Source organism: Alternaria atra (assembly GCF_907166805.1).
Source record: "Alternaria atra isolate CS162 genome assembly, contig: 23, whole genome shotgun sequence".
Taxonomy (NCBI): domain Eukaryota; kingdom Fungi; phylum Ascomycota; class Dothideomycetes; order Pleosporales; family Pleosporaceae; genus Alternaria; species Alternaria atra.
This window is the reverse complement of record NW_025091321.1, coordinates 3,330,790-3,357,623: the sequence shown is the minus strand read 5'-3', so window position 1 is coordinate 3,357,623 and position 26,834 is coordinate 3,330,790. Positions and strand designations below refer to the sequence as shown.

Sequence of the window (26,834 nt, the reverse complement as noted above, 5' to 3'; positions counted from 1 at the left end):
GTAGAAGGTGGCCAATTCCCACTACGCGCTGCGACTGGCGGTGACGACAATGCTTCTTTCCTGTCGTGAGGGAGGAAACGCGACAACTACACCTTTGCTCCTCCACAACCCTCACTCGTTTGCCACGTTGTTATCCTCAACAATGCCAGGGGCAATCAACACAACATACGCACGACATCTGCCATACCCATCAGCAACCCTACTAGAGCCTTGAGGTAGCCAGGCATCCGTCGATAAGCTAGCGGCTTTCACGCGACGAGACGCGTCTGCGTCATGATCACGGCCATTTTCGAATAGAGGTGCACGGAACGTTCATAATTAATTCAAGCACACATAGATCGCACCGAGGAATAGCTATTTCCATTCATTCCTCGGTTACTACCCCAAAATGGCGCCGACTTACCTCGAAACTCTCTCCCACTTCACGACCTTCCTCACAGCCTACACGCACACACTCCTCTACCTACGCGAACTCTACCCACCTAATTCCTTTGCAAAATCCCGCTTCCACAACACACCCGTCTACCAATCGCGCCACCCCCTCGTCTGTGAATGGATCACCGACGCCATAACCGCCGTGCGCGAAGAGCTCCTCAACGGGACCGTAGCAAAGATCGGTGTCGTGATATTCAGCTACGGGAGTAAGGGCGAAGCGTCAGGTAGCGCCAAGATAATGGAACGGTACATGTTCGACGTTACTGCATTCCCGGTTGTAGCCAGGCCTGATCGCAATATGGAGATTGAGTGGGAGGGAGGGACGCCGCCACCAGAGGAATACAATGATGATGGCAGCACAAAACGACGGAAGACAAAGCCACTGGATGTTGATGTTGATGTCAACATCAGCGAACAGTACCGCGCTGCGTTGATTGCGCTTACGGCGCGTACTTCTTCACTCGCTCCGTTACCGCCAAACTGCTCATTCAATATCAGTATGGAGCTCAAAGATGAGGGCGATATCGATCCGCCGATTGGGCATCCGCAGCCCTGGATACCGGTTCAGCCTAGTTTGCAGAAGACGGGGAGAGGGAAGCAAGCCATGATGAGGGATGAGTTCGACGAAGAAGAGTTCGAGTTGGGGATACGGAGAGAAAGGGAAGGAGGGGATCTGGGTGGCGCCAAGGTCACGCCAGTACGCACTGTGCAAGCGGGTGTCTTCAGGTTTGAGACGTGGATAGAAGAAGGCAAAGCTAAATTCGATAGCAAAGAAGAGGATAGTACAAAGACAAGTTTCTCTAGTGTTTTCGGGTAGATGCATTGATAGGCTAAATTACGATATCCATCCTTGTGCTACTACCTAGATATTCTAGACGATACTGAATGTTCCCCATCTTTTATAAATAGCTCATGCAGATACGCATCATGCATACCTGAAGTCCCTCAGATGCCATGCTATGTGATACTGTGAAAGTTGTAAAGTAAAAGAAACGAACAGCCACCATCCTCAAAGCACACTATCTTCCAGCAGCCCTTGGCGCTGGGGCACGATTCCGGCGTCTCTCAACCATCACAGCTCGATGAGCTTCAAGCTGCACCTCAACGTTCCGTCGCCTCTCTGCTAGCTGCGCACGATTAGCTTCAAGCCCCTGCAGCTGCCTCATGTGTCGCTGCTGTTGTTCGAGTCGGACCTCTTCAAGATGGCGGTTAGCCTGTAGAAGCCCAAGGCGGGGCTGAGCCTGTTGAGCATCACGGTTGGGCTGTCGCTGCCGCTGGTCGGCATGTTGAAGCCGTACCGCTCGTCTATCCCGGAAATTGCCGTAGGGATTAGGAGGGAGGACAGCCATAGCATCAATGGGACGATGTGCTTGTTGAACTGGTCCGTCGACTTGTTCGATCCCATTGACGAGCTGCCGGAGAGGATTAGGTGGAAGCATATTCCAAGGGGCGTCTATTGGCCGAAGTCTAGCAACATTGGTTAGGCGGATGATACAAGAGACAGCGTGGACATGGCGCGACCATTGGCCGTTGTATGAATTGCGGATATGGCTGCTGCGGTGGAGCAGCACCATAGTATCCCACATGTTGAACAGGATAGAAAGGTTGATAGAAGGGGACCGGTTGGACAGGGTATCCAAAGGCAGGTACAGGAACAACTCCTGGGTGGGGATGCACATACCGATCTGGGCCGAAATTTGGCGGTGGAGGATGGGCATAGGCCGGCATTGCAGGTATGGGAGGTACAATGGGGGCACGTCTGAGCTGCTCTCCAACCATGTGGTAAGGAAAGGCTTGCGCTTCTACGGTTGCTCGGCCTTTACGCGCATCCTCTGCTTGCTTGACACGATCTGATACTTTGACCATCAAATCTGCATCTGACAGCCCTGGATTGTCGGCCCGAACTCTTGCCATGGCCTCATCGGCTGCCCTCTTAACTTCCTGTTCATGGCGGTCTTCGATGTTCTCGTGTAGAGGGCACTTGCCTCCCGCAGCCTCGCCGAAGTGGTTATAATCAGTCACATTCTTGGAGCAGACGTAGCTAGATTTCATTTAGCTAAAGTACCAGTATACCTTCAGGTTAGCGACTTACCATTGCACATTCCTACAGTGCGTGCATGTCATCTTGTTGCAGCCAAGCTCTTTGATGAATGGGTGCTTGCACTTGTTGCAATGCCGTATCAGGGCTGCCGACATAGCTTCTTCGACGATGTGTCGTAAAGTTAACTGGCCGTCTTTCTTGAATTCTTCGCAGCTGAGTGGAATGTGCGACTCTTTTTCGCAAAGGCGGCAGCTCGTCTTGCTGCACTTGGGGTTCTCACATCGAAACTCCTTGTCGACCTCGACTGGCAGACACTCCATCTTGAAGTCGCAGAATGGGCATTCGGAGAGAAAGTCTAAACCCGCCGCTTCCAAGTCTTCTCTTTGCTGCATATGTTCCAGTCGCTCGAAGGTCGTATCGCTCAAGACCTGTTGCAGCTGACGACGCGTGAACGTTCCGTTGCAATCGTCGACTCCGAAACACTTGGGTCTGCAGCGAGACTGACCCATCTGCGTCTCAATTTGCTGACGAGGACAGTCTACGCAGTAGAAATGGATAGTGTCTCCGTTACAGCTAATCATGCGGTTCAGGGGAACGTCGTTGAAGCAGCATGCACATTCGCCCATCTCATTGTTCATCTCCGCCTGTTTTAGGTTGGCTTCTTCGGCCAGTTCTGTGTCTTTGACTTTCTGGCGTTTAGCTGTTGACTGTTAGTTTGGAACCAACGAATAGGCGATTGTGAGATGCCACTTGCCGGCCTCAACTTCGCTCTTCTTCTTTGCCGCATGCAATTCCTTGGGTATCTGACTGCCTTGCTCAATCAACTGAAGCTGTATGCCACGTTTGTTGCGTGATTTGTTGATCAGCGAAAATGTCTTAGCAACATGTGCGTAGTCGCGCACTTGTCGTTCAATGACGCCGTAGGCTTTGTAAAGAGTCTTTTGCTCCTTGAGAACTCTCGTAATATGCCGTACAGGTACGGTAAGGAACTCGTCTTTCAGCAGCTCTGTTCTGTGGAAAGTAATGTTAGAACGATGAATGAGAGGGGCAGAAAGGTATAAAGACGACGCCAGGATGCTGGATGTAGATTAAGAACGTAACACATGACTACTTAGGTGCTGTCAACGTTGCTGGTATTGCGCTGGCCCGTATTCTAATCGTGATGACCACGGCAATTGTTCCATGGTTCCAGGCGTGACAAACCCCTGGAATACTCGCTTCAAGATGAGCGTGGAATGACAGTGTGCCTCAACTTGATACCGCATCGATTTGCGAAGCCAGCAAATCACAAGCATTGCGTTGCAGAACTTGTGAAGGAGTGAGTACTTACGCATCATGTTCATAACCGCCGATCTCAGGATCACGCTCGCCTTTCTCGTAGGTACTCAACTCATCCTCGGCTTCGTCATCCCTCTTCCTTTTCTTGTTCTTCGCGTCGTCAGTTTCTCTGGGATACGGCTCGCCTTCTAATAGCTCAGTGAGGAAATGCTCGCACTGTGCTGTTGTTCGCGTGGTGTCTGTCGTCTTTTCTTGGATCAGTCTGAGAACGTAATCGACCGAGATGTCCGGCAACACGCTCAATACCATCTGTAAACAGGCAGCTTCGGTGACAACCGCAGCGTCCCCATCCCAGTCAGGAGCTCGTCCCTCTGGCCGTGGCTCTTCGTCGTTTACCATAATAGCGTCAGATGGCGGAACATCAATGTCTGGAATTTCGGTCAAGTCGATCAATTGGCGATCGTTTGCCTGGAATTGGGCGTGGAAATCTGCGATAGGGTCATCCATATCAAGGTAGCCGTGAGCGAATTCCGCTGCAGATCTTGCGTCGAAAGCCTCCAATTCGCGACTCGCGAGGCCTTCATCCTCCGCCCCACTATCAGAGAGCAATTCAACCACTTCAAAATCCTGAAGGATGCCAGTCGGAGCCATTGGGGATGTTTAAGTTGTAAGGCTGGTTGATGGTAGTTTCGACTGCGAGGGGTTGTTATCGAAGCGATTGGGCAGTTCTTGTGGATCCTGGAAAAAGAAGACCAAATATTAAAAATTAATTGTATCTAGTCGAGACCTGGGGAAGGAGTGAGGGGGCGATGGAGATGCAAACGTGTGTAGTGTTTACGTGATTCAGGCCAGCTTAATTCACTTGGATGTAGCCTTGTCACTCACCCCACCAGTTGTCGGAGGCCTCTCACCGACTGATGGGCACTAGCTGAAGGAGAACAAGAAGAAGCAAAGCGAAAGTAGGAGATTGACAGGTGTTTCGCACTTCAGCTCGCAGCGGCGTGAGTGTTCCAGGGCGCAGGCCGGCGGGAGACCGAAGAGCTATCGCGGAACAGCGAGCGGAACGGGCAACGGCACCAGTAAGGTGAGAGAGCAAAGGCAGTAGCTATGTGGCACAACAGCGCATACCCAGGTGTCAATGAAAAGCCATCACAGCGCCGCCAGTGTTCAGCTAAACAGAGATGACATGTCGTTGCGAAGGGATGCTACGCCGCTTTCGAGCGCGGGAGATGGGCGTCTCGCCCAGATGATCGTGCAGTTCGCTGGTCCCGCTAGCTCAACTGCCGCTAACCATTTTGTCACAAACCTGCGCGCACATCGCACAAGGCTGAGAAGAAGTAAGTCTGCAATCGTTATCGGAGACGCTGCCAATGGATGTGCGAAGTGTGTGAGTCCATGGCACGCAAACTCCTGCCTTGATGTCTGGGCCTGATGCAAGACACGAGCTACTCCCGAATGTGACACCCGCACATGACCCGTGGTAAGCTGTGACATCCAACCCTCGCTTTGCCACGGCACACCTCGGGCCGCGAGGAAAATGATGTATGCTCGGAATGCCTTTGTGGAGATATGGGGTCAGCTATAAGATGACACGGAGATCAAGTCGGAATGGAGTCGTCAAAACGCGGGGCGCCCTGGACTAGACAAAGAGCTACAAGTACCAACTTCCTTTTGTTCCTTAGCTATCCGAATCCTAAAGCAATACCGACGTAGTTGGACCCGCTATTTCCTCTCTACTGAGTCGTTACAGCCTCTTGATCTGGCGGACTGCATCTGGGCAGGACCGAATCTGCGCCTGTCACGCCCTACGACAAGTGTCGTCAAAAGATAGATATAAGAGTCCACTAGGTAGCTAGCTTCGCAGAGGGTCAACCTATCGTGCCGAAACTAGATATACATCTACCTACAGCATGGCTATCACACCTGCACTCGAGAACCTCAACAAGGGCAACGCTCCTTCTCTAGCGCTTGTCCATCCTACCGAAGCCGAAAAGCAGATACAGTTCAATCTCAACGGAAGCGAATGGCGCGGTGCACTCTCCCTTCCCGCCTACCTCCGACGTGAGGCTACACTTTCAGAGCAGACCCTAACGCGCGATGGCGGCATCTCGTACTGGATCTTGGTTGACACCTCTTTGCCAAATAACCCTCTGGACCCAGATTCAGGCACCCGGCTACCATTGGCGAGCTGCGAAACGTACCGGAAGAAGGCGCTAGTATGGCAGAAAGGGGAACTGAAGGAGGTCATATGTCACGGCATTGGCAGTGTGTTCTGTGCAAATCATCTGCGCAAGCGGGGATATGCGCAACGGATGATGACGGAGCTCGGTAAGGCGCTGAAAACATATCAGACTGAAGATGGTCAAGAGTGTTTGTTCTCGATCCTATACTCTGATATTGGAAAGGTGGATAGCTCTGACACCCTACGGCGGTACACTGCTGACAAAGACAGAAATTCTACAACACCTTTGGCTGGGAACCTTTTACTTCATCACACGTCTCTATTCCTGCGACCACTTCTCAGGACACGAGCGGCCTACCCACCGCCCGTCCATTGTACGCAGGGGATCTGGAGGAGCTATGCAAGATTGACGTAGCCTCTGTCCGCCAGAGTCTGGAGTCTCGACCCAAGGACAGCAACACTGCAGTTGCTCTGCTACCTAATATCGAAACGATCCGATGGCACCACGCGCGTGAGGAGTTCGTAGGCAATGAGCTGCACGGCAAGAAACCGGAGATCAAAGGAGCAGTTGTCGGTACGGAGAAGGGCAAGCGCATCTGGTGTTACTGGACAAGGATGTGGTACAACGGAAATCCAGCCGAAGCCAAGGGCAACACGCTGCATATCCTACGCCTGGTCATCGAGGACGGTAGCTGGGAAGGTTCTTCGGGCAGTGTGAACGGCGGGTCTGAGAACCATAGCCACGATGCTGCTGTTGCAGCACTCCTAGCGATGGCGCAGGAGGAGGCACAGAAATGGAAGATGGAGCATGTAGAGATGTGGGCACCCTCACCGACGGCGCTGACAGCTGCGAAGAAGCTAGACCCAACTGCGGAGGTCGTTCACAGGGATATGGAGAGCATCGCGTGCTTGCAGTGGTACCCAGAACACGATGGACCAGTTGCTGACAAGATTGACTGGATTGCAAATGAAAAGTATGGGTGGTGCTAAGAAGTGCACAGGGAACTGCAGGCCTCATAGATTGATAGATTTCCATGCATTGCTGCCATCAAAGAAATGCGCATATCAAGAATGACATTCAGGTGTATACTTGGGCGACAAGTCGAATCCAAGATGAAGTTGTAGGGTTGTTGAGATTTTCTTCCTCGATCAACTGGCAAGCCAGAAGAGATCAATGAAAAAAGAAGGCCTGTCAGATTGCCGTCAACGTCCTGCCTTCCAGTGTGACCGAAGTACACAGCCGGTTAGCTGAAGATCATCGCCACGATCGCCGAAGCAATCGTAAATAAGGCCTCACTCCGGGACATCGAGGCTGATAGTCATCAACCAGGATGGAGATTCTGTGGCTACTTAGAGTAACTCAGAAGAGGATGCATACTATTAGAAATGATTCTATGAAGTATGATCGACATAATGAACAGAAAGGAGGACGAGGAACGGTGAGCTTAAGTAGACAGAGGAGACACGCACGGGCCACGTCGGCACAGACGAAAAAGCGCAAAGTCTGCACATCTGTGCGCCGGCAGACGAGAATTTGCTGCCGGTGTTCTGCCGACCCCGCTGTATTGCCGGCGTGCTGCCGACTGGCCGCGCGCAACGCATAGTACGATGAGGCTTGGTCTCCCAGAAGCAAACCGCAGTCTGGAGGTATACAGTATTGCTTGTCAACAGATACAAAAGGTTACATCACGATAAAGATATTCATGCAATGAAACGCGTATTCTCCCACCGTCAATCCGCTTACCAGAGATTTGCTCAAGCTACATAGTTGTTACATACATGGACTCTTCATACCTGTGCAAGTCTGCTCAAAATAGAGCTTGAATCATGTCGAGGTATGTTTACATTGGGAGATATCGGGTAGAGTATTTCGAATACCTCCAGCCTCCACGGTAATACACGACAACCACAAAGTCTCGGAATGAGATCCCCTTACCATGACCCATCATTCGCATCGCTGTGGTACCACGGGAGTAGCACGGCCAGATCGTACTATGGAAAGTTCGAAGATGTAGTTCTCCAAACGACCGAGCTGCTACGTACTCTCATGATCTCTAGCGAATATGGCCGCGCTGGACGTCTACTTTGGCTTGACATCCCACAATCTCTGCGCTCATAATAGATGCTGTAGCACTTCAACATGTTCTACAGACCAAGCGCGTAAAAGCAAAGCACTGCGAGGCTATCCAGGCTCCACCGTCAGAGAAGTCTGTCTCGATGCGCGATTCGCAAAAGAGTCCCGTTCATCTTGGAGTGGGGTTCTCATCAAGACCAAATGAGTCGGAAGGTCTATCACGACGGATATCGGTCAGTTTATGATAGCCACGGAGCGAAATACCGTGAAGACATCCGGTCTGTGGTGCCGTGGTTACCGTCTACGAAGATGCTTGCCTTTTCTAACTTGTAGCCCATGATACACCCTAGAAGTATACACTACGTTTGGCAGTGGTAGACTAAAAAGATACAACGTGGTGTATACCTTCAGGGTAGACTTTCAGTACGCGGTACAGATTAGAAAGAAGGAGTTCTTCATAAACACATTGCCAGCTTTGCCGTGCATACATAGCGCAAGCGAACAGTAATTCATGAGGTAGGCGGTAAGGCTGATCCATGGATGAGTGACGATTGGTGACTGTTGACTGGTGACTGGTGAGCACGAAGCATAGCGAAAGCGCAGCAACAGTCAAGCGCAGTGACGTGAAAGTGCATAGCGTCTTCTCTAACATAGATGTTGCACATAACATTGAGCAGCAGCCTAGCAAGAACCTCGTTACGTCAAATCGCACCAACACTAAAACGCACCCTGAAGGTAGTCGCTACGTTTCTTACTTATGAGGACTGATGTAAGCTCGATACTGAAGTATACGAGTTGTCGACAAGTGGTGTTGTACGCAGACCTGACTTTGGCTGTATATTATCGCCTTGACGAAACCTACCCAAAAGGTATTCGTGGTGTTCTATGTCTAGAAATCTATAAAACACAAGATAATGTATCTTTCTTCCCAGGGTGTTCGTTGCAGTTTCTGATAAACAACCTCGTGTGTATGCGGGAAGTATTCGCCGATGTTGTCATGTGCTGGTGCCGACATCGCCATTGATGCAGGCACAGCGCATGGCGGGGCTGGACATGTGTGTATGGCGGGGCAGCAAGACAAACGCAATTGCCTTCAATGAAGCATGTAGGCCTTCGCCGCGCTTTTCAGTTCGTAGACGATCATTGACCAAGCTATTTAGACGCCAGTTATCATCATGCAGCAGTCTAGTCCACCCGTGCATGAGATCTGGAATTTGACAGGGCGAGAAGTAGTCCCTTGACTCAACTGCGATTCCGGAGCTACAACAACATTTTTCCCCACGGGGACCATTACTTTACATCGCCCTTGATAGGCACACAGCACCTGTCATCGTTTCTTACCCTCTACTTTGTGTTGCGCTAGATTGTTAATTGATTCTACACGTCATGTCTTCACACACAGCATCGCAGCGGTACTTGAGTACCCGAGGAGGATCCTATGACGTGAGAAGGACCCGGCGGAGAATGCGCTCAGGCGGTTGCTAACAGGGCATAGTTCTCCTTCGAGGAAGTCGTCCTCAAGGGTCTCGCTTCCGACGGTGGCCTTTTCATCCCCGAAGAAATCCCCACGCTGCCCGCCGACTGGGCATCCAAGTGGAAAGACCTCTCCTTTGCGGACCTCGCTTTCGAGATCTTCTCCCTCTACATCTCCCCGTCCGAGATCCCTTCTGCAGACCTGAAAGACATCATCCACCGCAGCTACTCGACATTCCGCGCCAAAGACGTCGTACCCACCGTCACACTCGACAAGGAGAAGAACATACATCTGCTGGAATTGTTCCACGGTCCTACGTTCGCCTTCAAGGATGTGGCGCTGCAATTCCTGGGTAACCTCTTCGAGTACTTCCTTGTCCGCAAGAACCAGGGCAAGACCGGACGCGACCGGGAACATTTGACTGTCATTGGCGCGACAAGTGGTGATACCGGCTCAGCAGCCATCTACGGTCTGCGCGGAAAGAAGGATGTGTCGGTCTTTATCATGCACCCGCATGGCAAGGTCAGCCCAATCCAAGAAGCGCAGATGACGACCGTCATGGACGCCAACGTGCACAACTTGGCTGTAGACGGCACATTCGACGATTGCCAGGTACGTACCCTTGACGGAATCGCAATACAGAACTAACGCGTCCTAGGACTTTGTGAAAGCCCTTTTCGCAGACCCCGACATCAACAAGACGCACCGCCTCGCCGCCGTCAACTCGATCAACTGGGCTCGTATCCTCGCGCAGATCACCTACTTCTTCTACTCCTACTTCGACCTCATCAAGCAGCCGTCCTTCCTCCCTGCGTCTGCCGTCCGCTTTGTCGTGCCCACAGGCAACTTTGGCGATATCCTTGCTGGCTTCTTCGCGAAGCGCATGGGCTTGCCCGCCGAGAAGCTGGTCATCGCTACGAACGAGAACGACATCCTACACCGCTTCTGGGAAACCGGCAAGTACGAGAAGAAGCCCGTGCACGGAAAGAAGGCTGAGGGTGGCATTCCTGAGGATGGTGCTAAAGCGCACGAGAGTGGAGTCAAGGAGACGCTGAGCCCGGCTATGGACATTCTCGTCTCGTCCAACTTTGAGCGATTGCTCTGGTTCTTGTCGTACGATGTGTACAGCACAAACTCAGACGCAGTGTCGCAACGACGGAGTCAAGCTGGCGACCACGTGCGGAATTGGCTCAATGACTTGAAGACGAACGGTGGCTTTGCCGTCGACAAGCAAATCCTCGAAGCCGCACAGTCTGACTTTGCCTCGTATCGCGTCAGCGACGAGGAGACCATCCAAACCATCAAAGACGTCTTCAATGCAGAGTCATCAAAGAGCTACGTCCTGGACCCACACTCCGCTATCGGTATCCATGCGGCACTACGCTCAGCTGAGGTGTCTAAGCCTCCATCCACACATCACATTGCGCTCGCAACAGCGCACCCGGCCAAGTTTGCGAACGCTGTAGAGCTCGCACTGCCAGAGCAGAAGGAGTACTTCCAAGAGAAGGTACTGCCAGTTGAGTTCAAGGGTCTTGAAGACAAGCCGAGGAGAGTCAGCCACGTCCAGAAGTCAGAAGGCTGGCAAGGCGTACGCAAGGTCGTCATTGCAGAAGTAGAGGCAGAACGACAAGCTGCAGAAAGCGGTGCGTAGTAGAGCGTAATAGAAACGCTGGGTATAGAGGCGCTTTGTTTACTCATCTTTGCATAGACTAAAAGTGATAGCTCGCCTACAAATAGATCTCAATCATCTGTCAATGTTTTCGCTTTGTCACTGTTCTCTTCTTCTGCAATGACGACCTTGCGTACGCCTTGCCAGCCTTCTGACGCTACAATTCCATGCTAACGGAGTTTAGTCTATCAATGTAACGAATTGAAAGTGTTTGTTGTATTCTCCACGCATACCGTTTCACCATCGTTTATTCATAAATATTCTCTCGGTAATGTTATCTTCCACTACCAATTACATATATCATTAGCTCATACCCGCTCCTCTGTCGTATTCGCATCTCGCTCTCTAACCCCGTCTGACTCAAATTCCAAGCCAGCTCTCTTCCTCACAGTTCCAAAAACAGCACTACTATCACACCTCCTCCCATTCTTGTCTCCATAGGCCTTGGCCTCTTCCGCCGCTCCAAGATACATATCTCCAATCCGCAATTCCATCCCCGCCTCCCTCGCCAGATTAACCCCGTGTCCTACATCCTTGATTCCAAGCTCCAAACCCGAAGAAGGTGGTTGACCAGGAGCAGGTAGGTAGCTCCCACTGGTCAACCGTTTAGACACACCGTGTGCGTATGCTCCGAAATTCTCTTCAACAAGTGACTCAAGAACAGAAGCTGGTAGTCCACTCTTTTCAGCCAACACATGTGCTTCACTAAGCAGCATCATCAGACCTGCAGTAATGAAATTGCTTGTCGTTTTCAGCAAGAGGGCTTGAGAGGGCTCAGAACCCACTCTAATTACAGCACGCGCTATGACGTTTTCGAGAAACGGAAGTACGGTTTCGATGGCAGGAGGAGGGCCAGCAACAGCGACTAGTAGACGGCCGGCTTGAGCGAGGGGGGTAGCACCGAAGACGGGGGCCGCGATGTAGAAGGCGCCTGCGGAGGTGAGATTGGCGGTGATGGTCGATGTGGTGGTGGGATGGACTGTTGTTGTGTCGATGAAGGTTTTGGAGGTTATGGGACCGCTGCTTAGGATAGTTTCTACGACGGATTGGAGGACGGTGTCGTCGCTGACCTATGCGCTGTTAACTCAAGTACGTTCATGGCGATCCACGTATGGAGATGCTTGTTCCTTGTGATTTGTTGTGCCCATCCCAAAGAGGTACTCTGCAGGCATACACTGTCAATTGTGTGTTGTGATATCGACGCAAACTACTGCGTATATCTTCTCAGGGGTAGACACGACTAAAAAAACGAACTTCTTCATATCAAATAAAGAGCTTACGGAGATGAATATCACATCGCAACTTTGGACCAAATCTGCGATTGAACGGCAGGATGTGCCCCCAATATCTTTCAAATCATCACCTCGGGAGAGAGTACGGTTCCAGTACTTCAGTTGAGGTAAGTTTTGTTGTCTGAGGTATTTCTGGATATTTGTTGCCATGGCTAGACCCATGGATCCTAGGCCTATCCATCCTAGATGGAGCGGTTCTTGTGTAGACATGTCGAGTGAATGTAGAAAGTAACTATGTCGTGATTGTTGTCATAAAAGGGCTGAACAGACTGCTACATGAACATACGCAAAGCCAAGTGACTCAACGTATGAACTTGCGAAGCATGAATGCGCACGAGTCGAGTATGCAGCGCACTAGGATATAAAAGGCAAGCGAATACCTGATATAAGCGGATATCCCAGGAAGTGTGAGGCCTTACCAGAATTCGTAACCCTGCACTTTCTTAGTATACCGGAGTAGTGGGTATCGCGCGCTGGCCGGTAGAAGTACAACCAGAAATCATGAGCTTTATCATGCAGTAAGCCATTGGTCTAAGTCAGACGTAAACGTGAACGTGAAGTGACACCATTCTCCGTGTAATATATCAATAGTAGAACTAATAGATGTGATGCATAGATGCGTCCAAATTCCTGGCTATGCTGATGACCCCAGAGTGAAAGTATAACGATTTCCAAGAGATCGTGAACTGTACATCGCACCAGACCGTGCCGCGGAGATACCCGCCATGCTCTACTTTCCTAACATTCGTTGCTAGACCCGAGCCCTCATAATGAGGGCTGAGAATAGGGGAGACGCTGCTTGCGCAAATAACGACCTCTTTGACGAGCCTATTCATCGTCGTCATCGTCATCGACCACACGTCTTCGCTTCGTCCGGCTAACAACGACCTCATCGTCGTCATCATCATCTGCAGCAACACCACCCCGTGCACGTTTTGGGCTCGGCGCAATGCCCTCATCTGGATCATCATCGTCGCTAACAACCTCTGGTTCCTCGTCACTACCAGCGATAAAGTCATCCTCCTCGTCGTAGTCGTCCTCTTTGTTTCTCCTTGGACCACCGTAATCTTCGTCGTCACTCCAATCACGCCGTAAGCCACTTTTCTGCTTGGATTGTTTCCGAGTTGCGCGGTCTTCCAGTCCATCGATGTCGAGACCTCCTGATGCGCGACCGCCGCTGCGGCCCATAGTACGGTTTGCACGTTCTCTCTGGCGCTCTTCGTGCTTTTCGCGAGCGCGCAATTGTCTCTGCTTCTCCTTGAATGTAGCTTCTTCACGTTGTCGACGGAGCTCGGGGTCTTCGTTTACGTCGATGAAGGATATGGCTTGGTCGGCATCGTCTCGGCCCTTTGCTGCGACCTTGGCAAGGTCGTTTTGTAGCTTCTCCAGCGCGGCGTCTTTCGTATTCGATGTAGGTACAATGTTGAGAGATGCTGTGAGCTTGTTCGTAACGCGCATGACGTTTGCCTCCTCGTATGGCGCAACGAGGTATGTATAGCTCTCCTTCTTTGAGCTTGTCTTGCCATTCTTCTCGTCCCTGACAGCCGTTGGGGTGGGAATTTTGGGATTGACTTGTGGTGGAGCAAGGGTATTCGCATCGATGTCATACTGGGTCGTCGGGTCGGTCGCAAGCTGCAGGGTAAGGGAACCGTCCGACCATCTCAGAATTCGAGCGTTGGACTGTAGAAGAGCGTTGTTTGAGGGTGAGCGTCGCCATCGGACTGTGGTCATGGCAGTGTTGTAGGCGGAGAAGTGTTCAGACGCGGTGACCTTGGAGTGATGGTCTGTAGTAGGTGGCTGAAAGGTTTTGTGATCGAATGCTTTGTCTTCGAATGACAAAAAGCGTGGGACTTTGAGAAGGTAGAGCTCATTATCGGTCGGCTCGGGAATGGGATGTCGCGCCAGGTCTGCGTCCATGTATGCGAACGTCTGTTGCTCGACCTCCTCTACAGCTTCTGGTGCCCTGACGCGATCTGCCCGCCCCTCATCATCGCCTGAATCGAGCTCTGCATCATCGAGTTTTCGGTGCTCGCTAAACATGTCAGTCCGATACTGGTAGTAGGTTTCTTCGCGACGTACGCTGGCGCATCTTCACCCGCGTCTCCGTCTCCGTCACCAAATAGGTCATCTTCATCATCTTCCAGACCGTTTTCTTCGACAGTATTCAGCGGGGTGCTCTCGTCAGCATTCTCAGCAGGAGTTGCCTGGTCATTGACTTCTTCGTCGGAGAGCGTTGGGTCGTGGCCCGCGTCGGACATGGTCGCGGTTGGTGGCTTCGATTGCGCTTTTTGTTGGTGCCGTATTCAATTAACGTCAAATATAGCGACGCGACGGTAGTACCGAAGTTGCGAATGAAATTAATGTGATAGTTCCGGTAAAGGTACGCGCAGCAGTTGATAGCTCAAATGAACAAAGTCCGACCACCCAGAAGATGAGAATCGCGCTATCCAAATCCGACCTAGCGTGTCGCCCCTTCTCGATGCAGCCCTTAGGAGAGTGGGCCCAAAAAGCGTGCCCGCTCGAGACGTATCACCAACATCCTCCCCCTCAATCCTCTTGCATACCTTCATAAGCCGGCCTCTCTAGGTGCATTGGACGTATCCGCCCTGTACCCCCCGCACTAGATTGCCAGAATCCGCAAATCATGGCCTCTTTCTTCGCAAACGTGTAAGTTGCTTGGCACATGCTCCCCTTCCTCAAATGCTCGCGCTTCCCACCCCCCAGTACACAGCCTTGAATGTTTCAGGCCATTTGCTGCATGTCGTCTCACGATTTCACTTCCTGATATGCACCTTGTTTTGGCGTCACATTGCCGTCCTATTGTGTTATAACTCGCGTCGTCCGAGGCCTGAAGTTGTCTTTTCCTCTTTCTAACAACTTCACCGATAGTCGCCAAGGATTGGCTGGTCGATCCAACAAGGGCCAGCAGCAGCAGGGCAAAGGTGGCTCTGCATCGCCAACAACTCCATACTCAGCATCACCAACTTCTCAACAACCTCCTGGCCAACCGCCCATGCCCCATTCTCCAGCTTTATCGTCTGCCATGTCGTTCGAAAGCCAAGGTGCCCCGTCGGATGGGTCCGTGCCGTCTGGCTCCCGCAGACCGCCTTTCTTCTTCCGCGAAGAGTACTCCAACTTGATCGTCAAGGGTAATTTTATGACTTTGGCTGCAAAGCCAAAGCTTGTTGAAGAGGGTGAATGGCTCGCACATCAGGGTATGATTGTATTTTTCTAATATCCCGATGTCGCTAAGCATGTGACCAGTTGTCGAGCAGTACAGGCTACTGGAGCAAATGATTGAAATCATCAAAGTGGTAGACGACCGGACAGGCAAGCCTGTCTGCAATCCAGATACATGCCCTACAATGTCTGCCAGCGGCCATACATACACCTGGCTAGACAACAACAAGAAGCCCATCAAGATCCCCGCAATTCAATACATCAACCTCGTACAAAAGTGGATTGTAGGCAAGATCAACGACCCCAACATCTTCCCCACAGACACCACAGCCATTTCCATCGGAGCATCAACGTACGCTTCTGGTTCGATGACACCAACCTCAACCCCACAACCTCTCCCACCTACCAATTCCAATGCTCCATTGTCTCAACTTGCAGGGCGCGAGTGGCTCGGCAAGTCGTCTGGTTTCCCCGAGACTTTTGAGGGTGATATCAAAAGTATCTATCGCCAGATGATGCGGTGCTATGCGCACATCTACCACGGTCACTGGCTAGACCCCTTCTGGAACGTGAGTGCGTACAAGGAACTCAACACCTGCTTCATCCACTTTATCAACGTCGGCAAGCTGTTCAACTTGATTGGGGACAAGGAGATCGAGCCCATGCAGCCGCTGGTCGACCTTTGGGCTGAGAAGGGTCTGCTTCCGCCAATCACAGCGGCCAAGGAGAACGCACCGCCCAAGAGCTCACACGGGCAGCAGGCTGCACCCGCGTCCTGAACCTGGGTTGAGTATTCCGCTTCTATATCGAACATGGGCGCCATTTGAAATGGAACACCCAACAGCAAGCTTTCAACATTTCTCACCTTGCATGGGTAGCGTGAGGGTCTGGGTGGGGATGACTGGCGTTCTGGCATGTATTACGATTTGCGCAATGTAGCCCTACATGTGAATAGAGCAATGAATCTTTCTGAGCAAACTGAAAATCACTCGACGCACATGCAATCAAAACAATGAATACTAAGAAGAGACTCAAATTTGATAGTACCACGTAAAGTAACCAGAGAACTGATCTTCCAACGATCCCAGAAACGAAATGTCATAGTACTTCACACAAACTCCAATGGTGAAAAGAGAAGAGAAACCATGTGTCTCCGCTCCACCATCCGATCTGACATTTGACACCAATGCAAATACATTTCAGGGTCCGTGGTTTGGTAGAGATGCGTCGTGGCTGGGCTCTGCCACAACGATGGGGCGGGCGTTCGTTATAAGAGGGTCTGTGCTAGCAGACTGTTGGCATTTTCGTGACTCGCTACATTACGGTTCGCGCCCGCCGAACTTAGTTGTGTCCGGCCTTGCGGAGGGAGTTGCTCAACCACTCGAGACCCTCGTAGAGACCGTCTCCGGAGGTAGCGCAAGTCGACTGGATGTACTGTACGGGGTTAGCTGACACGCTTTGCAAGTGGGGGCGACTCGAAACCTACCCAGGCACGTTGTCGGAGGCTGTGGAGACCAAGCTTGTCAGTGATCTCGGCGGCGTTCATGGCGTTCTAGTATCGCATTGTTAGTCGTTTCGACATGTTTGTTCGCAGTCGCTGAAACTTACGGGCAAATCCTGCTTGTTGGCGAAGACCAGGAGGAGAGCGTCCCGCAGCTCGTCCTCGTTCAGCATGCGCTGGAGCTCCTCACGCGCCTCAACAACACGGTCACGATCGTTGCTGTCGACGACGAAGATGATACCCTGGGTGTTCTGGAAGTAATGCCTCCACAGAGGACGGATCTTGTCCTGACCACCGACATCCCACACGGTGAACTGGATGTTCTTGTACTCGACAGTCTCGACGTTGAAACCTGTAAGGCGAAGAATCAGCGCATTGTCCCTGTTGAATCTTGTGGTGTAGATGGCGACGTACCGATGGTGGGGATGGTGGTGACGATTTCACCGAGCTTAAGCTTGTAGAGAATGGTGGTCTTTCCGGCAGCGTCAAGACCGACCATGAGAATGCGCATCTCCTTCTTTCCCCATAGCTTGTCGAAGAGCTTCGAAAATGTGAGACCCATGATTGCGGTGGGTGTGTGTGGTAGTGCGAGTAGGGTGAGTGGGAAGGCGGTGTATAGACTCTCGAACCTGCGACGCTGCTTGTCAGAAGAGTGTTGAGGAGAGTATCGTGGCCTTATCGGCGTGTATTGAGCAACATGGCGAAAGGCGCATCGTCGGCGCGGGCGTAATGAGCGCCCGTTGCGGAGTCGACTCGAGGCCAGAAGAGAGAGCTGGCCAGGCGCCCGTTATGGGTTGGACAAAGCAAGTGCAGAAAAAACAATGCAGCAGCGATTGACTTACGGACAGGTTCAAGAGAGTCGGTGGTATTCGGGGATGGGGCGGGTGGATGTGATGTACTCTAATCGATGCACAGGAAGGGCTGCGTTGAAGAGATGTGGTGGAAAGCGCGGCGAAGTCTGGGCACTGTTCGTAAGCTGGCAAGTGCCACTGACACGTGACAACGGCGGCGATCGCTTATCGTCGTTTTGTTGAAGGAGTTGCGGTGAGGGACTTGTTGCTTTCAGCTACTCCTTTACCTGGAACGCTTCTTATGATCGCTACTAAGAACTTGACACGTTTTGGCTCTCCTGAAGGCTTAAAGTGGAACCTCAAGGCACCCATTTATCTTCGGTTGGGCGATCGGCTCAGCTGCCCCAGGATTGCGTGAGCTCCAGGACCCACAGCTATCCGCACTACTGACTGGGCAACCGCTGTATATCGACGTCTGATCAAGTCCATGTGTAGTTCGTGGCATGTTTTGGGGCGTTGTGTTGATCAATGCGCATACCACCTTTTCTTCTCGAGCCACATTAAAAGGGAGACGGATCACCTGCGGCTTCTCCGAGACGCCTAGACGACATAGCTTAATCGAGTAACATCCCTCTCAGTAAGTACTAGCATCTTTCAGATCATCACAACTTCCTATGTTAGGCTCCAATATTCCACAGAGGACAACGTCACATCATAGAGTGGACACCATGGCTATTGTAAGGCAGGCGGTACTGGCATTGTTGTCACATAAGATCCTCTCTCCGCGTCCTTTTTGTTCCTATCTGTCTTGTGCCCTGACCATCCATCGAGCCTGATGCTCAGTATCTCGGCTCAGCCCAACATCGTCCGCCAACCTAGGTCTCGTTGGTTATGGTTCCTGCAGCCCGAATGATAGTACGGAAGCACAGTGAGATACTTGCGATCCAAAGTCCACTGCGAAGGAGTGTAGACGCTTGAGTGGAAGTGGTGATGTAGGCTACCGTATAGGCGACCCTGCCAGCTAAGAACGAAGCGCCAAACGTAGCAAGCTCGTCCTGCGGTAGCCCAGCTATGTTCCCTAGGGCGACCGCTCCAATGAAAAGAGGAAGGTTCCGTCATTGTCAATTCAACGACCAGATGAACAGAAGCTATTCCATATCTTACCTCCATCCCGTTGGCATGGCAAGCCTCCATACGCTCGTACTTGCCATATGTTTCAGCAGGCAGACGCTGCTTGAGCTGGGCTTTCATGTCGCTGGAGCGCGGGTTGCGGTTATCCCAAGTGAGGAGGTTACCCCGAGTAGCGACATTCACAGCAAGAGCGTGAGGCAGGAATGAGACTGAGCATGAGCGAGCTAGGTTAAAAGACAGACTACACTTGATCTCTCATCAAAGAACTTGTACGTACGGATGAAGTAAGCTGGAATGGCCAAGACTGAGGCGTTGTATTCGTTGAAGTAGGATGACATGTTGTTCATGCAAGTATCTGGTTGTTGCCAGGGCGTCGTGTATTGGTGGAGGATGAAGGAAATTTTTGTCACGACCTTGAGTGGTCTTGCTTCTCTGGTGGAGTCAAGTGTTTTTTTTTGGTGAGTTGAGTAGGCGAGCATGGAGACTCTTTCCTTGTGAGGACACGTGCTATGCTACGCCCCGTGGTGGTACCGCTGCCAAATGCGGAAGTGGTGAGTGTCCAGATGGATTCGCTCAAGACGAGCTCAACCCCCGTGCATATTTGCGAGATAAGTAGCCACAATGAGCTATGATAAGACTTTGGAAGTTTCCGATATACAAACAAAAGAGTTAGGACAATTCTAGTGAAGACTTTGGGTAGATGACCAAGCACGACTCTAAAGTGTCCGCCAAGCACGTCGCATTGGAATTGGGAGACTACGGATCAGGTAAGCGGGATCTTTATCAGTGTTTGCAGACCCGTTCTGCAGCTCCTGACTGTTGTTGCGGGGCGAGATACCTGCCATCTGCTCCACCTGTTAGCAAACGCATTGCTGCTTCTACATCTTTTTCTTTCAATGTTATATCTCATTGTACAGCCGATCTGATATGGACATCATGGAGCTTGGGTCGCGAGAAGCGTGTGCTGTCTGTTGGGGAGTATGTGGATTTGTATCAAGCAGACAGGATTTTGAGATGTCTAGAAGCAAAGGTCTCACTTCATTTCTCCAGTCGAAAGACTTACTCGCAGCATCGGCCCAATGTCAAATCTGTAACTATCTAGTCGACCGACTCAAGTGGCGCTCAAAGACGATCAACCTAGGCGACCAACAAGATATTGCGCGCTATCATGGTCATGGGCTTCTGTCGAGGGAACGGTTGCCTTTTTTGGGGCATTCGACACGAAGAATATAGTAGCAGAAGTCATCCAATGCGAAGTTCTTCCGGTCGACCCGAACAACCAGTTCGGGGCCGTCTCTGGCGGACATCTGGTCGTAAAAGGACTTTTACGTTCGCTAGATGCAAACACAATACCTGAATATTTTCATGTCAACTCGACCGACGCACGCGAGTTGTCGTTAGCCAGAATCTACCTGGACGGAGACGAGGTTTTGTCTTCCTCCACTACACTTTCGATGCCCAACGACGTATTAGGCAGTGATCAAACATGTCAACGTATATGGCTCTTAGATATGGCTCGCAACAAATACGGAGATCCTTCTGGCTACCCTCTTCGCCAATTCTCCCAGCAAAACAATCGGATGTTCCGTCGCATCGGCTAGTTTGATACCACAACGGGAAGCCGTGATACAGCATTCAGGACTCGCGATACTTCAATAGAAATAATCACTACAGCTTAAAAAAGCACCAGAGAAGCCATCTAGGCGAAGTCAAATATCGAATTCACAAATGCCAATGTATGCTGCCTAGCACAATCTGGAAATGCATACCAAATTCTACTTCATTCGTATGCTATGAAACGGCTACGTATCGACAACTACTGATTCAACAAATATTTGAACACGGTCCCATACATCGGCAGTCGGTGGTAGAGTGTTGTCGCAAAGGTACCGCGTAAGACAGCCCATCGGTCCGTCAACGCACTCCTGAAACGGCTCACATTTCTGGCACGGGGGATATTCAGCCTGACACCCACTAGTGTATTCGCAATCATAGAGCCGGCAGTTGACAGAATCCTGTCTCCCCATTATCATCTTGTGCTCTGGTCTCGAGATCATCGTACTTGGATCGCGCGGAACGACATGGTCGGGAACAGCTCACAATTGAGCCTCGTTAGTGACCACACGTCCATCTATGCCCGTCCATGCATCTCGCTGTCCGACAGGATATTTTCACGCGGCAAATTCTTCAACGTGATGCACGTTCAATCGGACGTAGCCAACAACTTCGGTACGAGCGCTGTTGAGTCGGCGCAACACTCCGTCGCGTCCCAGCATACGGACGCCAGCACCGTCTATTTTGGGGGTCATGAGAACATCGCAGAGGGACTGGACATTTATAGCCAGTATTATATGGTTGTGTGCTATGTTTTGTGTGCTCCTACAAGTTCGTCGTCATATGTGGTAGGACGACCTTGAACTGTTCCCACGGACAGGAGCGTAGCGGTTGCAGACAGAAAAGTTGAGAACTTCATGGTGGTAACTGGTTGTATAGTGCTATTGTTGAGTCTGGTATCAAGTTTTGCTTTAACAAAATGATGTGAGAGTGTGTATCAGCAGAGACGAATGTGCATGTGCATACTTTATATGCTCGCGACGAGGCAATGAACAATACAAGATCCCATCTTAGATAGGTAGCCATTGTCTTCATTGTTCGCAATATGTACAATCTGAGTAAGCGACGATTGGGCCTTAATATAAAGTCACGTATACTGCCACTCGCTTCCACCTTTTCCTCTCTTCTTGTAGACTGTGCCGCTACGCTCGACAGTTCTACACAAGAAACATCCCCCAATCACCAAGTATCCACTATAAGCAATGCTATGCGCTCTCTTGACATATCTGGCCACTAACACAGGCCATGCTAGATTTTAGCCTTGGTTTTCTTGGCTTCAGGCCTGAACAGCAGAATCGCGCATGGTGTCGACACCGCGTTCGGGACTGCCACCAGATCAAGAGGGACCGAGAAGACTTGAAGACGATCCTGACTCTCCAGGTCAAACAGTTCCAGAAGCTGCGGAGAATGATAATGCCAATTCAGGCAGTATTGCCCCGACTGAAACAAGTGGGTCGGCAAGTGCAGTGGATGCACTCCGTGGGATACTCAGATCCTTGAAGAAACCACCGGGCGCTGAAACCACACGGGACCTCTACAATGATGGTGTCATCAGGATCATGATCTGGTTGCCGCTGTCAGCTGTACGTCAGTGCTGCTCGGCCTGTTTATCACGTCTCTCCACTCTTTCAGCAAGGTGCACTTTCATGGCTTCAGAAACTCTAGCTGTTGGTAGACAAGTGAGGAACGCACATATGCAGATGGCATCAGGAAACAAGAATCGGCCCTGATATCTCAAACATCTTGAGCGAAGAATTGAGGGAGCGACCACGAGTCGATCCGTTCGACTTTCAGCACATCTCCATAGTAATTTGAAGGCAAGTAGCGTACAACAATAGCGTCAACGGTTATCCAGCAATTTTTGGGAAGGAAAAGCGAACGATGTGGATGCGAAATAGGACGTTGTTAGTCATCGTAGAACCAAGAATGACTACGTCATCGGCTAGTAAATCGACCGATATCGAAACCACCTCGAAATCTCCTCACGAAAGTATATGAAAGCTATAGCTCAAACACAAAGAAGAATCGGGGGTGTGATGAGAAGATAAGGAAAATTGAGAGGAGCTATTCTTCGCATCTCGGGGTCCTCGCGCCGACCGATTCCCGCTCCGGGACCCACTTAGTGTAGACGGATGCACTTTCTGATCGATCTGGCATGGTCTATGGTACTTTCTTTTGATGAAATGAAGTACCCACCTTCAACAGAGATAATTGTATTATCCTGGCAAGCCCAAGTGTACCAGATTCTAGATAGAATAGTGTTGGAGTTTCGACATGCCACCAACGTCTCGTTAGGTCTTAGCGCATGATGAATGACATCAGTGAACCTGAAGTCCACCAAGAGGTGGCTTGGGACAAGCCTAAACCTTTTGATGAAAAAGGATCTGTACCTGGGCATTGACGTGTGTGGCGGCCGGGAACTAATCTTTTTGGAAATGTTTTAGATCTCCACATCCAGGCACACTAGACCTCTCGATGGCGTGGCGGAGGGTCTACCGGGACAAAAATAATGGGGAATCGGCTGCACGTCGACTCCCAACGTGGAGCGTGGGTTCAATCAATGGGTTCAATGCCGTCTTGATGTATGACAATATCGTACATAGCGCGAGATTGTCAGTAATGCTTCGGTGTTATCGAGGTACATCTTTACGATGTCTCAAAGATGGACTAGGCTTCAGTCATCGAATGCTGTTCTCGAGTTCAACATAAAAGGGAAGAAACTCCCAGCTTGAGAAAAACAAACACAGCCACATTCAAGACCATCTCATCAACTTACAACAATCATGCCCAGCTCTTTGGAACAGCCTCTTCGCCAGTCAGGCATCTACCGCAACCTGCCTACCTTCGATTCAAGCGTTAAGAATCTGAAGGCCATTGTATGCGGAGCGACTGGTATCTCAGGATTCAACACGATCCGCTCCCTTCTTGATACGCCCGATCGCTGGTCCAAAATCTACGCTGTTTCTCGAAAGCCATTCTCGAAAGAGCTCCTCGCATTCTTCACCGACGAGCAGCGTGCCCGTCTCCAGCACATTTCCATCGACCTCAGTTCTTCAGGCGATGACATTGCCAAATCGTTCAAAGACGCGGGTGTCGAGGCAGACTACGTCTTCTACTATGCTTACCTGCCTCCTGGAAACGGAAAGAGTGACATGGACCCCAGCTCAGCAGAAGCCCTGATAGAAGCCAACGTCCCGCCCTTCAGGAACTTCCTGGGCTCTCTACCAAAGGCTGACCTCAAGCCCAAACGTATCCTCCTGCAAACAGGAGGCAAGAACTACGGCATGCACATTGGCCGTGGGCGCCAGCCAATCATTGAATCTGACCCCCAGCCCAAGCACCTCAGCCCAAACTTCTACTACCACCAAGAAGATATTCTTTTCAAGTACTGCGAGGAGCATCCCGAGACAAAATGGAACATCGTCATGCCCGCGGCTGTCATTGGTGCGGTGCAAACCGCAGCTATGAACACCTTCCTCGCATACGGTGTCTATGCCGCTGTCCAAGCGCACAGGAACCAACCTCTCCAATTCCCTGCCGACTTCCACAGCTGGCAGTCCGAGTACTCGCACTCCACCGCCCGTCTGACCGGGTATCTGAGCGAGTGGGCCGTCTTGGAGGACACAGCCGAATGCCAACGCTTCAACGCTCAAGACGGTGAGCACATCAGTTGGGACCGTTTTTGGAACGAATTGGGGCGCTGGTTCGGCGCCGATGTTCTTGGTCCTGAGGAAGACGAGTCAAAGTACGAGAGCAAGTACTTCGCTGGAGGTAGAGACTGCCCATTAGGCTACGGTCCCCCGATCGAACTAAAGATGGCCCATCCTCTATGCAAATGGGCGGAACAAACGGCCGTGGCGAAGGACTGGGAAGAGATGATGAAGCAGTCCAACGGGCAGCTGACAATGAATGTGCCCGAAGCCGACAAGCAAACGTTGGTGATGGCCGACTTCACTTTCACTTTTCTTGGCACGCTGTCGGGGAATAAGGTGCGCAGGTTTGGATTCAACGGGTTCGTGGACACGATGGAGAGCATCTTTGAAACATACCAGGACATGGCGAAGCTAGGTATGTTGCCGCCTATGAAGGTTGATTCTTGTAAGCCGCTTGTGTAGGGGTAGTGAGTATCCGCCGCGATAAAATGTCCATTTATGAAATCCGAATGTGAACAAAACTATTATAGACATTTCAGCTACATATCGATCATCATGCTCAACACACATCTACATCAAATCTTTCGTCCGCTCTTCACTCTCCTTAATCCACTGGTCTAGCAGCGTCCTGTTCCTTGGCTTGAACCCGACTTTGAAGTACTTTGGCTCGAGTGTCAGACTGGTTGGGATAGCCTGTGCCTCTAAGCAGTCCATGATGGGTTCATCCCGCGGGTCTACCGGTGGAGTAAACTTGAAAGCCGAGATCAATCTTACGAAAGCAGTAAAAAGCTCGCGGTTGGCGAGATGCGAGCCAACACACATGCGTGAGCCAGCACCATATCCGTAATGCGGTGTTCCAGCGCCATCCGGAACGTCTAGGTAGCGCTCCGGATCGAACTCCTCTGGGTTCTTGAAGTGTTCTGCGTCGTAGTCGGCGGCGTAGGCGTTCATATAGAATGTTGTTCCTGCCGGGATATTGACGCCGTTCCATTCGATATCCTTGATTGAAACCCTAGGTAAGCAGATTGGGATAACGGTCCAGTATCGCAAGATTTCCTTGTATAGAGCAGTGATGTACGGAATCTTCTCTTCATGGAGGCAGCGTTCCCATGCGTCGTTGTTAGGGTAGACTTTCATAATCTCTTCGTATGCGCGTTGCTGGATTTTCTGGCCTTTTGGTGTTGCGAGATATGCGATACCCATGATGAGGTTACCTGGTACTGTGTCGAGACCTGCTGATACCATGGTCAAGCAGATAGATTTGATCTCGGCTACTATGCGTTAGCATAAACAAGACTAAAGGCAAGATGCTCTTAACATACCTCTGCTCAGCTTCGCTTCTGGGTCCTTCATGATATTTCCAGTAATACACGGCTTATCTGTACCTTTCTCGATCTTCTCTGTCAGGGTATTGAGTAGCCGGTCCATATACACGTCTCTCCTCTTCCGGAAGCTGATCGCCTCATTGCTTTGCGCAGGAAAAAGTCTCAAGAGCGGCACATAGTCTTGCCAGTTGTTGCTCGTCGACCTGAAGTTTCCTACACCACGCTCAACATCCACAATCTCTTTTAGCAGAGGCGCGTCCTTATTTCCGTCTATCCGGTATCCGTAGTTGAGCGTCAGACTCGTGTTCAGGGCATATCGCTGCCAGTATGCTCGCGGATCAAGATCGATTTCTCCGCCCTTGCTGTCATTTAATAGTTCTTTTATAGAGACGGTGGACTCGAGGTCGATGAGTGGCATGTAAGACTGTACGGCGGGACGGTTGAGTGCCGTGGCAGCGGCCTTACGACGGTTTTTACAGGACTCGTCCCATGGCGAAGTACCGATGGTGAAACCTTGGGATGAAGACACGACTTTGTGGAAAGTATGAAGCATAGGTCGAGAGATCATGGCGGACTGGTTTGTGATCCAGAGATGGCGGACGGAGTCGAACGAGTTCGCGAACACGATTCTCTAGATATCCAAGTTAGTATTGTCACTCGGACAAATGTGACCTCTATCCGTGAGAATCTGAACTTACCCTGTTTCCCATTCTTACTTGGAAGACGGGACCGTACTTCTTCGCCCATCCTTGCGCTACTTTTGCGTGGTTCGTACCGAGCTCGTACAAGCTGCCGAAAAGTGGAAGACCGGGAACTTCTGGTAGTCCTTTTATGTGCGGTGTATCAGTTCCATAGAGCAACTTATACAAGAAGAACCCCAAAACGGCAACACCGGCGATGTAGATGGGAATCGTCATGGTGTTGAAGAAGCTTAATGTCTATAAGAAGACGTGAGAGGAATGGAAGAAAGAAGCTTGCAACCCAGAGAGGAGCTCAAGCCTTCGGTGGCACTTATAGTAGCACAATACCTCCGATGCCATGCGCTTTCGTTTGAGAGGAAATCCCTAGCCTGACGCGGGCGTCCCGAGGTCAGGCTCAGCATGATTAGCCTCCGTTTGACTGGCCATGAGTGGTCCAAGCATTGGTTCCAATGGATTAATGCCGTTGCTGCGGGGCATCCGTCTCGGATTTCAT

The 26,834-nt window shown here is 51.0% G+C and overlaps 9 protein-coding genes across 9 annotated transcripts; 5 read left to right on the top strand and 4 right to left on the bottom strand.

Moving 5' to 3' along the window:
* Nucleotides 1-388: 388 nt before the first annotated feature.
* Nucleotides 389-1,252, top strand: ALTATR162_LOCUS4669 (uncharacterized protein; the record flags this gene model as incomplete). The annotated part of the gene is made up of 1 exon (XM_043312284.1): nt 389-1,252. The coding sequence occupies one exon, from the start codon at nt 389-391 to the stop codon at nt 1,250-1,252; it is 864 nt and encodes a 287-aa protein (XP_043168219.1).
* Nucleotides 1,253-1,597: 345 nt separating this feature from the next.
* ALTATR162_LOCUS4668 (uncharacterized protein) lies at nt 1,598-4,405 on the bottom strand (the record flags this gene model as incomplete). Its single annotated transcript, XM_043312283.1, has 5 exons — nt 1,598-1,847; nt 2,117-2,476; nt 2,528-3,176; nt 3,285-3,487; nt 3,807-4,405. 5 exons carry the CDS (start codon nt 4,403-4,405, stop codon nt 1,598-1,600), a joined length of 2,061 nt encoding a protein of 686 aa, XP_043168218.1.
* Nucleotides 4,406-5,664: 1,259 nt separating this feature from the next.
* ALTATR162_LOCUS4667 (uncharacterized protein) lies at nt 5,665-6,926 on the top strand (the record flags this gene model as incomplete). The annotated part of the gene is made up of 2 exons (XM_043312282.1): nt 5,665-6,159; nt 6,207-6,926. 2 exons carry the CDS (start codon nt 5,665-5,667, stop codon nt 6,924-6,926), a joined length of 1,215 nt encoding a protein of 404 aa, XP_043168217.1.
* Nucleotides 6,927-9,396: 2,470 nt separating this feature from the next.
* Nucleotides 9,397-11,135, top strand: ALTATR162_LOCUS4666 (uncharacterized protein; the record flags this gene model as incomplete). Its single annotated transcript, XM_043312281.1, has 3 exons — nt 9,397-9,453; nt 9,506-10,096; nt 10,143-11,135. 3 exons carry the CDS (start codon nt 9,397-9,399, stop codon nt 11,133-11,135), a joined length of 1,641 nt encoding a protein of 546 aa, XP_043168216.1.
* A 326-nt stretch (nt 11,136-11,461) lies between these two features.
* Nucleotides 11,462-14,703, bottom strand: ALTATR162_LOCUS4665 (uncharacterized protein; the record flags this gene model as incomplete). The annotated part of the gene is made up of 3 exons (XM_043312280.1): nt 11,462-12,223; nt 13,328-14,477; nt 14,525-14,703. The coding sequence occupies 3 exons, from the start codon at nt 14,701-14,703 to the stop codon at nt 11,462-11,464; spliced, it is 2,091 nt and encodes a 696-aa protein (XP_043168215.1).
* Nucleotides 14,704-15,089: 386 nt separating this feature from the next.
* ALTATR162_LOCUS4664 (uncharacterized protein) lies at nt 15,090-16,404 on the top strand (the record flags this gene model as incomplete). Its single annotated transcript, XM_043312279.1, has 3 exons — nt 15,090-15,112; nt 15,335-15,660; nt 15,710-16,404. The coding sequence occupies 3 exons, from the start codon at nt 15,090-15,092 to the stop codon at nt 16,402-16,404; spliced, it is 1,044 nt and encodes a 347-aa protein (XP_043168214.1).
* A 562-nt stretch (nt 16,405-16,966) lies between these two features.
* ALTATR162_LOCUS4663 (uncharacterized protein) lies at nt 16,967-17,688 on the bottom strand (the record flags this gene model as incomplete). Its single annotated transcript, XM_043312278.1, has 4 exons — nt 16,967-17,059; nt 17,112-17,177; nt 17,234-17,478; nt 17,541-17,688. 4 exons carry the CDS (start codon nt 17,686-17,688, stop codon nt 16,967-16,969), a joined length of 552 nt encoding a protein of 183 aa, XP_043168213.1.
* Nucleotides 17,689-23,445: 5,757 nt separating this feature from the next.
* Nucleotides 23,446-24,777, top strand: ALTATR162_LOCUS4662 (uncharacterized protein; the record flags this gene model as incomplete). The annotated part of the gene is made up of 1 exon (XM_043312277.1): nt 23,446-24,777. The coding sequence occupies one exon, from the start codon at nt 23,446-23,448 to the stop codon at nt 24,775-24,777; it is 1,332 nt and encodes a 443-aa protein (XP_043168212.1).
* A 108-nt stretch (nt 24,778-24,885) lies between these two features.
* Nucleotides 24,886-26,557, bottom strand: ALTATR162_LOCUS4661 (uncharacterized protein; the record flags this gene model as incomplete). Its single annotated transcript, XM_043312276.1, has 3 exons — nt 24,886-25,586; nt 25,638-26,271; nt 26,339-26,557. 3 exons carry the CDS (start codon nt 26,555-26,557, stop codon nt 24,886-24,888), a joined length of 1,554 nt encoding a protein of 517 aa, XP_043168211.1.
* Between the last annotated feature and the right edge of the window lie 277 nt (nt 26,558-26,834).